General features: G+C 56.7%; 5 protein-coding genes and 1 non-coding gene across 6 annotated transcripts; 3 read left to right on the top strand and 3 right to left on the bottom strand.

The window, feature by feature from the left end:
• Positions 1–198: 198 nt before the first annotated feature.
• On the bottom strand, positions 199–1,635 carry D7B24_008251 (uncharacterized protein; the record flags this gene model as incomplete). The annotated part of the gene is made up of 1 exon (XM_028642343.1): positions 199–1,635. One exon carries the CDS (start codon positions 1,633–1,635, stop codon positions 199–201), a length of 1,437 nt encoding a protein of 478 aa, XP_028493882.1.
• Positions 1,636–2,073: 438 nt separating this feature from the next.
• Positions 2,074–3,908, top strand: D7B24_008250 (uncharacterized protein; the record flags this gene model as incomplete). The annotated part of the gene is made up of 3 exons (XM_028642342.1): positions 2,074–2,149; positions 2,291–3,082; positions 3,166–3,908. The coding sequence occupies 3 exons, from the start codon at positions 2,074–2,076 to the stop codon at positions 3,906–3,908; spliced, it is 1,611 nt and encodes a 536-aa protein (XP_028493881.1).
• An 846-nt stretch (positions 3,909–4,754) lies between these two features.
• Positions 4,755–6,614, top strand: D7B24_008249 (uncharacterized protein; the record flags this gene model as incomplete). The annotated part of the gene is made up of 4 exons (XM_028642341.1): positions 4,755–4,876; positions 4,980–5,309; positions 5,362–5,880; positions 5,936–6,614. 4 exons carry the CDS (start codon positions 4,755–4,757, stop codon positions 6,612–6,614), a joined length of 1,650 nt encoding a protein of 549 aa, XP_028493880.1.
• Positions 6,615–6,963: 349 nt separating this feature from the next.
• Positions 6,964–8,756, bottom strand: CECR1 (cat eye syndrome chromosome region, candidate 1; the record flags this gene model as incomplete). Its single annotated transcript, XM_028642340.1, has 3 exons — positions 6,964–8,291; positions 8,353–8,589; positions 8,642–8,756. 3 exons carry the CDS (start codon positions 8,754–8,756, stop codon positions 6,964–6,966), a joined length of 1,680 nt encoding a protein of 559 aa, XP_028493879.1.
• Positions 8,757–10,056: 1,300 nt separating this feature from the next.
• Positions 10,057–10,203, top strand: D7B24_008247. Its single transcript has one exon. It is a non-coding gene; the product is annotated as a tRNA-Sec (tRNA).
• Positions 10,204–10,475: 272 nt separating this feature from the next.
• Positions 10,476–14,075, bottom strand: D7B24_008246 (uncharacterized protein; the record flags this gene model as incomplete). The annotated part of the gene is made up of 5 exons (XM_028642339.1): positions 10,476–10,484; positions 10,546–11,121; positions 11,330–11,511; positions 11,570–13,772; positions 13,896–14,075. 5 exons carry the CDS (start codon positions 14,073–14,075, stop codon positions 10,476–10,478), a joined length of 3,150 nt encoding a protein of 1,049 aa, XP_028493878.1.
• Positions 14,076–15,232: the final 1,157 nt, after the last annotated feature.

The following is a 15,232-nucleotide window of genomic DNA, read 5'->3' as shown; positions in this document are numbered from 1 at the left end:
CTTTTTAATCATGTGCGTCGGATATCGCTGAACCTGTGTCACCAAGCCTTCTTGCTGGGGCGTGACGACCGATGTCATTCACGAAATGCTGGACTCCTTGTGGGGCCGTTAGCCTACTTGAGGCTCCAGCTTTGCGGTGGGCGATGCGACTGGCGACCACACCGACAATCAAGATGCGCCATACCGAATCGGTAGCTGTTACGCGACGGCTGTGGGGGAGGTCGCACCACCTCTCACCATGTTCAACATCTCGTCGGGTTCGTAGCCCCACTCGGCATCCAGATCCCTCAATCGCCAGAGCGCGCCCCAACCGGTAGCCTGGTCAATATGGAGAAGAATTCTGGCGACCTCGCGACGCTCGGAGACGTGCGTGAAGATCTTGCCGGCCAAGTAAAGAGGTTGGATAGCGTTGATCAAGCTGCCGAGGTGGGGGTTCGAGCCCGATATGCCGCAGATTCGGCGAGCATGCCACACGGCGGAGAACTCGGGCGTGACGCTGTTCGAGCGGCGCATCTCGAGCATGAGGATGCAGGCGGCATGATAAAGTTGGTTGCTCGATATGGCGGCCCAGTGAGAGAAGAGAATCGTGGGGAAAAGATGGCCCTCTGCCGTCTTTGCTTTGGCGTCTATAATGGGCATCATGGGACGAGGACGCCGGTCGTACCACCTTTGCAGCCTGAACCAGAGCTGCTCCCATCGCTTGGTGAATGGTCTGTTATCGGACTCGTCTTGTTCTCCGAGACCAAGGTATCGGACGAGTCGATATCGCAGGTTGCACGCTTCGGCGCAGAGATACAGAGCCCAGTTGGCGTACATGTCGCAGGAACCTCTACTGTGCTGCCAGAAGAGCTCCTCAATGTAGGTGTCGGCAGCATGTCCAGACTCCTCGGGCGACCCATGGTTCGCGGTGTTGTCCGGTCTGGGGATCCATCTGTCGAGCGGCAGCATGGTTGTCTCAGTTCCGGAGGAGATAATCTCGCCGCAAACCTCCATCCGAGCATAGCACCAGAACACGGCCTGAGGAAGGCCGCCCGAGAAGCCGTTGACCCCAAAGAACTCGAAGAGTCCAGCGCAACCTTCTAGATGTCGACGCCAGTCCTTGGAGCTGCCAGCCATCAGCTCGAAGACCGCAAGGATACATGCGGTCACAAGGATGCTTGGATCCTTCGCCTGCAGGCTAGGGCCCAATGCCAAGATGCTCTGCTGGTACAGCTCCAGGCTGTCGTAGCTCTCAGGCAACGAGGGGTTCCGTCTCTCCATTTGACGGGCTGAGAAGGCAAGAATCGCGTAGAAGAGTGCCGGTGATTTCTGTGCTAGGATGGGCACCTGGATCTGAAAATGCCGGGCCTCGTCGAATTTGTCCAGGTACGGTGCACATTCAGTGACCCAGTTGCGGAGGTAGTTTATCAGGCGGACCTGAGGAATGCTGGTGCTGGCGTAGTCCAGACGTCGATTCTTCCGCGGCTGTTCGCTGTTGTCGTGGGTGGCAGCGGGGCTCGCTTGAGGTTCTGGAGTCGCCCAGCGGCTCGGACTCAGCGTGGATAATCCAGCAAAGACAGCGTCCCTCAGCTGCTCTTGTAACTCGAGGAACCGCGGGTCGGCGGATAAGCCGTCCATCTCATCTGACGTCGTCATGAGAAGGAAAGTGATGGTGAATCTTGATGCAAGACGCAATGGGCCATGGAACTTGGCGATAATGATTGCTCGCGGTGGAAAGCTGCAGGCAGACTGGCGACAGGTAGGTAGGTATGTTCGGGAAGGGGCAATCCAGGTGTCCAGGCCTCCCTAACGAAGGTAGGATAGTAAGGTGCCTGCACACCTAGAGATGGAAGGCCCCTAGCGCTAGCGCTAATTAGTCACTGGCGCCAAAACATCTCACTGACCCCAGGCCCTCTGTTTCTCGGCTTCCAGGGCAGGGTCGGCTCCTGCCGGGCTCGTTCCCCTCTGCCCTCCCTGAGTGCCCCACAGGATTCTCACTGCCCCGGACAAATCTCATCCTCGGAACTCCAGCGTAGGCTATCACAGAGCAACATCGCCTCTCACTCCCAGACACCTCGTCCGCTTGCACCAGCCATGTCTGCAGCGGATCCATCCAACAAGACTGCAGCGTCTATCACAGGAGCTCCTCCAGAAATCAGACGACGCTCGCGTAGGGGGTGCATCCCTTGTCGAAAGCGACACCGGAAATGTAAGCTCCCGTCGTCATCCATATCTCGGATACAACCGACACGACCCCTCATATGCGCCGCCATTTGTTTCCCATCGCTAACTGACCTCATCTTCACCTCAGGTGACGAAAAGAAGCCTTCGTGTGGCAGCTGCCAGGAGAGGAATGTGACCTGCCTCTACAAGCCATTGACCTGGGTCGCCGACGTGCAGACGTTGCCCGTAGGGTCGCCCAACGGACATCTGGGTCATCCTGCCAGACACGAATCATCAGAGCCACCACTGCCGACCCCAAGACGCGGATCCTCCCCATCGTCGGCATCTGTCGGCGAGACAGCAACGCGAAAGCCAGTTGCAAGACGCCATGGCCGCGTCCACGTTGACAATGTCTCCACCTCGGACAGCATGTCGCCAGGCGCTGCCTCTGCCCGCCAAGTCTTCACGCCGGCCCACGTGGGAACGACTCATGCGTTCACGAATACAACTGCTGCGCAATCTGCGGAGCGTGCTGACATCCTCCGTTGCTTTCGATACGACATTGCTCCAATTGTTGATTCAAGCGCACCGCGGTCCACTTTTGCCGTCGATGTCCTGGAGCTGGCCCAGAGAGAGGATGTCATAGTGCGAGCCATTGCACTGGTCGTCGAGAGTCGATCCATGTTCCCCTCACTGTACCCTCCGGCGGACATGTACACGAGCGAGAAGGAACGAGAGTTACTGGACGAGCTTTCGACGCAGGACGCATCAGTGGCCCATGTTGCACTCTCTTTGGTGACACTGGGAGGGTTCTTTGGCAGGCCGCCCTCCCGGTGGCCGAATAATATGGTGCGCCATCCTCAAATCGAACCGTCTGATCTTTTGTTGCATAGCGACAAGGAACCCCTCGAATCACTGGCCCGCTTTCAGATCAAGATAGGTAAGATCAACCCAGAGTCTTGGTGACGAGAACCTCCCGGGGTTGTCGCGTGGCGAGACGTACTAATGGAGCATATTCGTCAGAGCTAGCAAACTCCATCCGCACCAGCAGGCCTCTCTCAGAAAATCTTCTATCCTGGGTTCGCCGCCGTCAATCCTTGGCTGCATCCAGCTCGTCGCCCGAGGACGTGCATACTGCCAGCATCTGCCATCTCGCCAGATGCATAGACCTCGTCAATAGCAGACCGTCTGTATTCCCCGCTGAACACACAGACCCACTCGTCGGCCAGACCCCAGACGCATCAACTGATTTCGAGTCCGCATGGTCTGCGTACTGGGCCGCCTGTACCCACTGGTACCAAACACGGCCCCAAGACGCGGTTCCCATCCTCGAGACCACGGCGCTCGAAGCAGCAGCCCTGAACACAGACGACCCGGGCTTCCCCGTGGCAATATACAGCAGTCCAATCTCCCTGCAGAGCAACACCAACATGCATCTGGCGTGCCTACTGCTCTTGAAGTCGAGACCTGGCCTGTCGGCGGCTATCAGGCCTCGGCGACCGTTTGAATCGCGGAGCTGGCACTCGGAGAAGATCGCCGGTAACGCCGTATGGAATACCTACAGAGAGCAATGGGATCCTATCATCATCGGTGCCTTGCTGCTGATTGCCGAGGAGATGACGCACCTGGCTCAGCAACTTGCCGTCAAAGAGTGCCTGCAGCGCATTTCTCGAGACGCTGGGGTGGATCTACAACGGGAGACCGCGAGCCTCAACGGCATCTGGCAGGCATTTCGAGAGGATCACGACATTGATTTTGATTATTGAGGTCGTGCGTCTCTCATCTCCATGCAGGACGGGTCGCTCCATGGTTGTTTCCATCCTGCGTGAGCCCCGCCTCTCACATCACCCACAGATCGACGAGTACGATGCGCCCTTGTCACGGATGTTGGTCGCCGGGATGTCGAGACTTGCAAGCGCTAGGGCCTAGAATCGATCGTCGCAGCCTTGATCTGACTGCCGATGATACGAGCTAGCCTGATTAGGACATAATAGGCTACTGGCTCACGACTCTGCGAGGGCGCCCGAACGATGTTGGGCAGGCATTCCTGCACGGTTAACAAAAGCTAGCTTCGCTTGGCAGCAATAGGCTATTGCAATTTTGCCCGGCATCGTAGGCTACAGACTTCCCCTACGAGCACCACAGCGTCCCGACCCATCCCTGCCCAGATCAAGGTTCTTTGGGTTGCAGTGTCATTCACTGCACCCCTCGATACCCCGTTATTGGTCAAACATTAGGAAATGTCGCGGGGATCGGACAAGCACCATGGGATGTTAACCTTGGGTTTGGGTGGGCAACTCCACGTTTCGGGGAACCGTGGAGCATCTGGAGCACCACGGGGAAGACAATTTTCACCCGTGGTGGAGCAAAGTTACCTAATGCCGGGCCACCACCAGGCGCCAGGGCAATTCATGGTGCGGACGAAACACCGTTGAGCCAGGCGGGGAGGGAGCAAATCTCGACAGCAGAAATGTATAAAGCCAGAAGTTGCTCATCTGGACTCGAGATCCGGCTGCCTCCCTCGCCTTCAAGCAATACATTCTTCCCATCACTGCTACCTCGTCAGCAGCGCCATCCTCGCCTCGGCCCCTATCATCGCAACATAGGCAACCATGGCTGTCATCAGCAACGCGCCCAAGACTGCGGCTCAGGAGCGTACTGAGCTCGCTTTCGAGAACCGCTGGAAGACACTCAAGAGCAATCCCAAGATTATTGTCATTGCTCTATTCGCATCGTATGTCCTTTCTCAGGCGTGGTGGATCTCGCCCGAATCTTCCCACGTGGCACGACAGCCTTTGAACCGGTGGCAAGATCAACGTGCTGACTTGACGTCTTAGCTTTGGAGGCTTTGAATATGGTTATCAACAGGGTGTTCTCGGGCAATCCTTTGTCATGACGCGCTTCATTGACAACTTCCCCACTGTTGTTGAGTCGTCCAGCGCCAAGGGCTGGTTGACCTCTGTCCTTCAACTTGGAGGTATTCTCGGCTCTGTGACAGCTGGAATCTTTGGCGAGGTCTTCTCCCGCAAGTACACCATGTTTTCGGCCTGTCTTTGGGTCATCCTTGGTAGCTTCCTTTACACGGGGGCGTCCTTCCACAAGCCCGAGATGCTATATGCCGGCCGTTTCTTTACCGGTATCGGCGTCGGAACCTTCAGCGGTGTTGGGTAAGTGATGAATGCAGTATGATCGACGCGTTCGACTGTTGACCGATTGCAGACCCCTTTATAATGCCGAGCTCTCTGCTCCTGAGCTCCGCGGTTTTATTGTGTCGTTCTACCAGTTTTGCACCATTCTCGGCATCATGCTCTCGTTTTGGGTTGGCTATGGCAGCAACTACATTGGCGGAATTGGCGAAGGTCAGACTGATCTCGCGTGGCGCCTCCCTTCGTACATCCAGGGAATTCCCGCTGTCCTCTTGGCTGTCGGTATCTGGTGGCTTCCTTTCTCTCCTCGCTGGCTCGCCAAGCAGGGCCGCGACGAAGAGGCTCTCAAGACTCTCTCCTACCTTCGCAACCTACCCGAGAGCGATGAGCTTGTTCAGACGGAGCTGAAGGAAATTCGGGCTGAAGTTCTGTTCGAGCAGCGCGTTTTTCAGAAGAACTTCCCGGGTCTCGCCGAGAAGAACACCAACGTGCTTCGCAGGGAGATGGCGCAGTACTGGCAGATCCTGCGGAACTGGGACCACTTCAAGCGAGTCGCCACGGCATGGCTCGTCATGTTCTTCCAGCAATGGAGGTAAGATGATCAGGTCTAACAACAATTCCAAGAATTCAGTGCTGACCACTCCCAGCGGCATCGATGCCATCATTTACTACTCTGCGGACGTTTTCCAGAGCCTCGGACTGACTGGCGGGACCCTGGCTCTCCTCGCAAGCGGTGTGACGGGCGTCATCTTCCTCATCTCGACCATTCCCGCCATGCCACTCATCGACAAGGTCGGTCGCAAGCCAATGCTCATTGTCGGTTCGATCGTCATGTGGATCGCCATGGTCATCCCCGGCATTATCGACGCCAAGTTCAACGACAAGTGGGCCAGCAACCCTGTGGCCGGCTGGGTCGCCGTTGTCTTTGTATGGATCTACGTCGGCGCCTTTGGTGCTACCTGGGGACCCTGCTCGTGGGTTCTCATCTCCGAGATCTTTCCCCTGTCCATCCGCTCCAAGGGCGTGTCTATTGGCGCATCGAGCAACTGGCTCAACAACTTTGCCGTGGCGTTTTATGTGCCCGCCATGTTCGCCGGCTGGGGATGGGGAACGTACATCTTCTTTGCTGTCTTCCTCGGCGGTGGCATCATTTGGGTCTGGTTCTGCCTGCCCGAGACGAAGGGTGTGACGCTGGAAGAGATGGACAAGATCTTTGGGAGCCGCACGGGTGCTGAGGACGCCATTATCCTCCAGCAGGCGCGTGCTGATGTCGGCCTTGTGGATGAGTACGTTGAGCACAGCGCTTCGGAGAAGAATGCTGTGTGAGGGGTAGATACCCTTTTTAGATGCAAGATGTATGATGCTGTCACACGACGTGTTGTCGAATAAGTGACTCTGGAGATCGGTTTAATGAAACAAGTTTGACTTGAGCAGCGGCTATATGGCACTTACTCGGCAATATTTGATGTGCCTGATTCCGCGATGGCAATTCTTCTGACATGCTCGCTCTCTTCAAAGTGTGGCCATGACCGTGAACGTAGGGACGCGACATGGTCAACGTTCCACCCTTGACCAACCCCGACACACACGAAGAATGGCAGCACGTTGTCATCACTGTTGCCGTATCCAGTAGTAATACACGAAGAATTGGTTTCCTGGCGAGTATCTAGTTGCCTCACCTGTTTGTGTTCTCCCACTCTTCTCCATACTCAGCCACAATCCATGAACAGAATTCCTCCCACTGCCTCCGCCAGTCATCCACACACCTGCGCCTCGTTCCACCAGGCAAGCCCTGCTCGTAGCCGATGGCTTCCGGGCCGCCCTGACCATCGTGGAAGGCCGAAAACCAGACGCTCGTCTCGGCGATATCGCCGAGACCTTCGAGGCCGACATTCTGGAAGGCCTGAATGACCTGATAAAAGTCGTGGCTCGACCCCGTGACGCCGTGGCCGAGCACGCCGGGATCGTCATTGGCGAGCACGGTCGGCACACCATGCGCCAGCATGGCGGGCAGCGGATGGCCCATGATGCTCGCGTTGAGGCGCAGCGTCTCGTTGCTGATGGGGCAGACCTCGACGCAGATGTCCCGCTCGCGCACCTGCCTCATCGTCTCCGGGTGCTTGTGCAGCGAGTAGCCGTGGCCGATGCGCTTCGTGCCGAGCAGCACGGCGTCGACGACGTTCATGTCGTGCTCGTCGCCGTCGCCGAGCACCTCGCCCGCGTGGAAGAAGAACGGCAGGTCGAGGCCCTGGCGGTCGCACTCGGCGCGGAACCAGAGCAGCTGGGGCAGGTGGTGCAGCAGCGTGTGGCCGAGCCCCTCCTGGCCGACGAGGTCGAAGCCGGCGATGACGTCGGGGTACTTCTTCTTCAGGTCCATGCACTGCTTCATCGACGTCTCGATTTCGGCGGGCGGCATGCTGCGCAGCGTTGTCCAGATGATCCTGCCGCCCCAGAGCTTGTGGCCTTCTGGCGCGGCTTGGAACGACGCGAGAACGTCCTGGAACGTGCTGATGAGATCTTCAAGATTGCCCGGCTCGCCGGACTGCCTCGTCCACTTGAAGAGGAAGGCGATTCTGAGGTCAATGTACTGGATGCCGTCGAGGAGGAGGTGCTCGAGGGTTCGTCGCAGCATGGTGCGGAAGATGGGCTCGTAAAAGACGATGCCGTTGAGGACGGGGAAGATTGACGCAAACTTTCGCCACACGTCGTCGATGCCGGAGTGGTATTCTGTTGACTCCTCATCGGTGATGGTGATGCGTGAAAGAAGGTAGGCCTTGAAGGCTAAGTCGCCGCCGGGAAAGTCGCGAGCCGCCTGCCGGAGCGGGACGTAGGAACCAGGGACGTAGTCGGCCTCGAAAAGTTGATGTTTCACTTCAGAGGCGAGATCTGGCACGTATTGAAACTCGATGAATGCCGACGCGCGGGCAGATTCGTCGACTAGGGGTTTGTCTGAAAAGATGGCGAGGCCAGGATACTTGAACGCCTCGTCGAGGAGCCACGGCACTGTCCGGGTGTGTCAACATGTTTGCTCCTCTGGTGGATGTGATCCCCTGAGATCACTTACTGTCGACCATGGCTTCGAAATGTGCATGGAGCAGGGAGCCCTTGGGCAGCCTTTGTACAATCTTCCACAGGGTCGTCTGATGGATTGTGTCGCGCGCACGAGTGAAGGACATGCCGCCAAAGATGTCATGGCGCGTCTCGTGCTTCCAGACTGTTCTCAGCTCGCGCTCTCGTACATTCTGTACAATGCACGCCGCCCTCTTGGCCAGAGGCGATGCCCTCTGTCGGAAGGCTTGGTCTGTCTCGTGTCAGCACCGTCCAAACGAGTGGAAGATGCAGAGATCACGCACCATGCCTGAGTGAATGCTCCTTGTCGATCATCTGCTGGCGTTGCGCCAAGTACTGATCCATTGCTGCTGCAGGCACGCTGCACTCCGTGTATTCGTGATTCTGGTTGGCCGCCATTTTGAGACAAGGGTTGCGTGGTGTTGCAAGGTCGAAGTTGAAAAGGCAGGAAGACGATCAGCTGACCACAATCTCAAATACAACCTCGATGTCAGGCTCGAGGATAAGCCCCTATGCTGACGTGATGCCGGATTCTGAGAGCTTTGTTCATCTCACTAGGTACGGTGTGTGTGACGTTCATCACAAGCTTGAGGGGATGACCCTTTTTGACAGACCTCCACTCAGCTTGGCTGGTGGTGCCTCTCGGTCTTATCGCCGCTTATCGGGCGCGGCCCTCGGCGGTGTCCCAGTTTCCAGCGGCATGCTCCGGCCTTGCTGTTCGCAGGCTGGGGGACCTGCCAGGGGGGACCTGGGGTTGCCAAGTCGACCCCGCCAGAGCACACTATTACCAGAGGGCGCTGCTGTAGATGCGAGAAGCGCGAGAAGCACGCTGCGAGGCATCAAAATTTGAACCACTGGTAGTGTTGTGCCAGGCGCTTCTTCTGGCATAGCTGGCTTCACTGTGAAGGGATTCGGCGCCTCCTATCGCGGCTGTTGAAGGTTATTTTCCCTGCTCGGCGCTACCTGGTGGACTGGGGATTTGGCAAGACAAGTCTTGTGCGGACAGGTGCCACTGACGAATGATTGCCCTCGGCTGTATGACAGTGCCGGTAAAAACAATTGATATGCACAAGCCGTGCTGGAACTGGCCATGGTAGATGTTGGACGCTTCAAATGAGATGCCAACGGCAGTTTCGCTTCCAAGCTGCGTTCTGACTGCCTTGAACGACACACAAAGTGTAGTGCCGACAGTCGCCCGGTTCAGGCGGTTCAGGGGCCGCCGGCAGTGGAGGCCAGTCGTCAGGGGGCGCCTACCCGCTGCGCTGTCAGGGCCCTTACAGCCCTACAGGACCGCGATGGTTCGACATGGGCATGGCCACGTCACGCCTGCACCGCTGCTCGGCAATTTACTTTCTGTGATGGAGGTGCTATGGCCGTTTGTAGATTGCAGCATATTGTCAGGACTCTGACAGTGATGACCCTGAAACACCTTGTCAGCGTGCACAAGTTCGGCACTGCATGGTCCCATCCTCGACATCGACGCCAAAGACAGCTACGGTGCCAAATTCCCTGTGGCGCGGTTGCTATGCTCTGAAAAACATCAAAACAATTCAGACTGAAGTAGGTAGCCGAAGAAAGGATCTCAACCCTTGTATGCACCCTGAAAAGCAGAAGTGCGGGTGTGAATGGAAAGTTTTGGTTGATGGATCGGGGAGTGGAGTACATAGTGCAGCCCGTCTGTTTGGTTGGCGACTTCCAAAGTCCTGTGGTGTAGTGGTTATCACGTTGCTCGTCAGTTTAGCCCTTTTACCCCGACACAGGCCGCCGCTAACCCCCACATAGTTATACCTACTGGTCACGCTAGTATGATATGCAAAGGTCCCGAGTTCAATCCTCGGTAGGACTACATTTTTGCACTTTTGCAGGTTGTGCTATTGATCCAACCCCCATTGATCGAACATTTTTGATACTCTGACACTCAACTCGAATAAATACCGTTTTTTTCCCTGCCGGATCCTTGAAGACTAGCTCGCTTATATCGCTGATCGTGTTCGCGGTCTCCTAGGTAGACTTGCCTGTTGACATGTGTGAGTGTCCAACATCATGGCCCGAGAGTAGTCATCTTTTCCAAGTCATGCGTATCAAATGAACCTACGTAATTCATTTTGCTGCAGTACATCAGTCTAGCTGGATATTTAACACGATGCTTTCGTACCACCATTCGTGACAACACCCCCGAATCCCGAACCAGCGAGCTCTTCACCCCCCTGCAGGGCAGTACGATAAATCGATCGAGACGCAGATCCGGGAAGGCTGCCAAATCACGAAGCGTCCCAGGGGCGAGGAAACACCCCTCGAGACGCACGCGCCGTCGTGTCCTGGCGTGTTTGCGCAGAAAGACCACAAAGTCATCCGCCTCGTCAAAGACGCCGGTAAAGTCAATGGATACCAGGCTCGGAAAGTGCGGGAACGAGCCTAGGTCCCACCAGTTGCGCGCGCTGCGCTCAAAACGAACTGTCAAGTGCGTCAGATTGGCCGCCGTGGCCAAAAGTCGGAGCATGGCTTTGTAGCCGAACTCTTCGCGGGTTTCCGCACACGCCGACAAACACAGTTCCAGATGGGTCAGGGTCTCGAGACTCGCGAGTGGAAGCCGAAGCTCCTCGCCCAGCGAGGGCAAGACCGTGTCCATGGTCTCGTCGGCAATGTGCAGTCTGCGAACGACGCCCGAGCTGGTCGGCAGGCTCGCAAAGTGCGCCATGGCCGGGTTTGGTACCACTAGATTCATATCAAAGTACGCGAAGCACGCAGATGGGTCAGTGGGAGACTGCTTGTTGAAACAATATCAATACTTAAGCAGAAGGTATGGAAAACAGGATCCCCAAAACACCAAACACGCCAGTCATGAAGCCCATCGCGGTGCCGCCACCACACCACCTGAGGCGTCCAATATGCAACTCGCCATGACGCATTCCCCCAGCAACCCATGTCATGCGCATAAACTAGGTGTAAATACTCTCAGTGAACTGGTTTACCTGCAGTCCTGTCTCGGCCATCTCCGCATCCCTGAGGAACTCCAGCGGGAACCACACCAGGTGGCCTTTGATCTGCGCGATCTTCTTCCGCGCATCCTCTGCCGGCATGAACAAGTCGTAGACATGGCCGGATTTGATACCCTTCGGCGGCAGGTACCGATCGTAGTCATCAAAATTTTTGACTGTCACCAATGTCAGTGTCCGCCGCTAAAACCCTAGCATAAAAGGAGCGCAACTTACTGTGATCGTCAGGGTCCGCGTGGAACACATGCCGGTAAATGTCTGTGTTCTTCGTTGCCTGCGACGTCCACATTTCCCAAAGGTCATCGCTCAGCGGATCAGCCACAATGTCCCAGCTCTCATCCCGGTCGAAAGGATCGTTGGGCGACTTCTCACTGGGCGGCTGCGCATTCTGGAGGCCTGTTCCGTCGAGACCCTGTGCGGGTAGCAGGCCCAGGTGCTCGCGCCACAGATACCGTCGCAGCGTGCCCGCATGTACGCCAGCTTCAAATGGCTGACCATTCATCGTGCTTGTGAACTGTGCCCTGTCTTCCATGACAATGCTGAGCTCACTGTCGTGAAGACCCAGCTGCGAACGGTCGTTGAGGTTGCTCGATCCGCAAATGACGATCCGATCGTCGGCGATGAGCAGTTTCGAGTGGATGTACAATTCCTCCTGCACCCAGTTCTGGATCTCGGTCTCGAGATCCTCATCGTCCCAAGGCTCGTCCAAAAGTGATCGCTCGTTGCCAGCCATGGCATGATGCGCTAAGGACGGTGCGGCTGTCAGCTTACCCTCGGGCATGGCCGCCTCAAATCGCTGCTTCGCATCGAGAGCCTTCTCCACTTCGGGTGTCGCCAAGTTGGGGTCTTGATCCTGCGCGCTGCCCATGTGCTCGTCTCGCTCTCCGTGGCCAGTCGGGTCTACGGCACCGTGGATACCTTCGGCCATGATCTCCTCGGCCTCAGCACGCTGCACCTGCTGATACGAAACGCCCGTCTTCTTCTCCTGCTCTAGAAGCGCTGGAGTCGTGACTAGACGGTCGTAGGAACGGAGGTTGAAGAAGAAGATGTACTCCCGAGGGTTCACGCCCTTAGCCTTGATCTGTCCGAAGATCGAGTGCTCGCCGCGACAGATTGATTTGTATTGGTAGTCCATGATGGCTCGGGTACCCATGGCCGCCTCGTCACGGAGGTCACCTGCGAATCCAGGAATCGCGGGAAGACAGACAATGATACGGAACTTGCGCTTCTCTTCCGCCGCTCGAAGCACAGCCTGAACAATGGCGAGGCCAATCGTGTTGTGGACCGGGGATTGGTGCTCTCCGGTGGCCGTGATGAAGAACTGGTTCTCGATGTAGACGTAATGCTCAGCCTCGAGAATCGTCTTCGAGTAGGCGTTCTGGATCGAGTGGTCCAGCAGAATACCCGAGGACCAATCGTCGCTGGATCGCACGATCTGCGCATGGACAGTACCACGATTCTCAAGGTTCTTCGTCTCGAGAGGTGTCAGAGGGTGCATGAGGTATTCACCAACTGGGTGCTTAGGCCGTTGTACTCCTACAAGATCCTCGTCCTCGCCCGTCCGTCCAGCCAGCTGGATCCAGTCGTATCGGTCGTCACGTTTGTACTTGTCGCGCTTGATGAAGTTCCACCGCAGGACAAAGTGCTCGGCAATGTCGTAAACACAAGGTCCAATGACACCCATGGAGACATCGTGCCACGGCATTCGGCCGTAGCGTGTCTTGCTCAGCTCGTTCTGCTTCCAGTCGTCAACATTCTTGAAGTCCATCACACGGTTGTTGTTGAAATCCTGGCCAGGCCACACTTCATTCTTTACACCCTCGGGATGCACATCGGCTAGCGCGTGGGTCTGCGTATCCCAGCGGCCGAAGCAGAGGTCCAACCCGCCGATGAAAGCCATGCGGTAGTCAATGACGATGAATTTCTCGTGGTGAGCCCAGTACAGAGTCATATCGGCTGCATTTTCCAACACGTTGTGGTCTGGGTGCCGCATGACCTTAATGTTGCCATAGCCTGGCGAACCCTCGGGGCACAGGCCGTGGAGTGCGTGCTTTGTGTGGGCCGAGTTGCATGTCAGGGCCGCCTCCACTTCACGATAGACGGTAACGTAGATCTTGACACCAGCCTCGGCGCGTCGTTTCAGGACCTGATCCAGCCTCCATTGCTGGTTGTCATGCGGAGGACGGCGCAGGAAGAGCTCAGGGGACAGCCACCAATCACATATGTAGATGGTCTCTTGAGCAGCCTCGAGAGCCTCCGACACGGCCCAGAAGTAGTCGCGGCCATCGACATACCACTTAATGATATTGCCGTCGCGTTCGGGAAAGAATGAATCATATCGGTGTTCGTCGCGGATCTTCTGGCGCTTGTCGTCGGTGGCTTGTTCGTGCTCCTCGTCGTGGCGGTGGTTGCGGTTGAACTGGAACAGGTAAGCCGGTCGTCATGGTGTGCTGCAAGCAAGCTCGTGGGGACAAAAACAAGCTCAACCAAGCTCTGGGGACGCGCAACGCCCAGGCTTTCAAGACGGGCAGCCGGAACTTACGAGGTTGGCGAATTTGCCAATTTGGTGCTTCTTGTGGGTGATGTGGATCTTCGCATCATGCAGGTGGGTGCCCTCGAGCTTCTCCTCGAGTTTCTGGAACGGCGCCTTGAGCTTGTCCTTAAAGCTGGTGCCACTTCCGCTTTCGACCTTCTTCTTGTTCTCGTCGTTGGTGGAAGGCATGGCTGCGTCGCTCGTAAGGTCTAGGGAGGGCCAGTGTGTGGAGTGGCCTCTCTATAGCGTCGTTGAAATCTCGTCACGAAAACATGTGTCGGGTGCCTTGGTATCTGGGTATCACGAGTCGCGCAAGGTGGAAGCGAGGACTTGAGATTTCCAAGACGGCGAACGGCGAGTGACAAGTAGACGGAAGGCTTGACTCGAAAAAGAAGAGGAAGAGACGGGCTGGGCGGAACTAAAAGAAAGCTTGAGCGAGCCAGAGGCGATGTCATCCGACGGCGTGATCAGCCAAGCGCACGAAAAACAGGGCCGGAACCCATGTGGTTTAGGGGAGATGAGGGGGTGGTAACAAGGTGGGCGTGGGTAGTTATGCTTGGTACGGATAAGACAAGACGAGAGCGGGGTGTGTCCATTTCGAGCCAATTCTCCTGAAATGGAGACAGACATGGCTTGGATATGTTCAGGCATAGTCAGAGGAAGACAGGAGCCAAGATCAATGCGGTTGGTGTCAAACGCGCGCACGCGAGAAAAGTGAGGGCAGCCAAGATGGATCTAGGCCTTGTCATGGCTCGCGATCGGCTGTCGCGGCCGCGCGTTCGCGGGGCAGGAAGATCCCAGAGAAATGGAATCCGCGCCGGCCGAAGCAGATGCGGGCAGGCAATCTGGAGGCAGCTCTGGCCAGGCTGAGCGTCGCTTGCTTTTGCTTCTCATCGAACAGCCAGTCGGGGGTTAGGTTGATCCTAGGGAATGAGGGGCAGCGATGATGCACGACAGAGATGGCAGTAGCAAGGCGGGAATTGGCTTGGGCTTTAGCTCCCGCACTGACGTCATCGGCGCAAATCCTCCATGCCGATTTGCCGACCGTTGACACAACCTTCAGCTGCTGCAAGTGCAGATACGATCACAGGCCAGCTCCTGCCCGCGTGAGGAGCGAGAACACACGTTGTGGGCAGGTGCTACGAGTGCAGTGCAAGCCTGCCTTTTTTTAGTTCATCATGTCTGCCTGCTGAGCGCGATGCCCTTTAGTTGGCAGCGGCGACAATCTCGGAACGGCTTACAACGATCGGTATTTATTGGCACATGCTGGACCTGATGCATCTTGAACAAATTGTCGTTCCTTGCTGGTTTCTCTGTGTTGTTCCTTCGAAGTGTCGGCGCGCCGC

This window comes from Verticillium nonalfalfae (genome assembly GCF_003724135.2).
Source record: "Verticillium nonalfalfae strain VnAa140/NRRL 66861 chromosome Unknown scaffold_71, whole genome shotgun sequence".
NCBI classification, from domain to species: domain Eukaryota; kingdom Fungi; phylum Ascomycota; class Sordariomycetes; order Glomerellales; family Plectosphaerellaceae; genus Verticillium; species Verticillium nonalfalfae.
The sequence above is the reverse complement of the archived record's forward strand: the minus strand, read 5'-3'. Positions and strand labels throughout refer to the sequence as shown.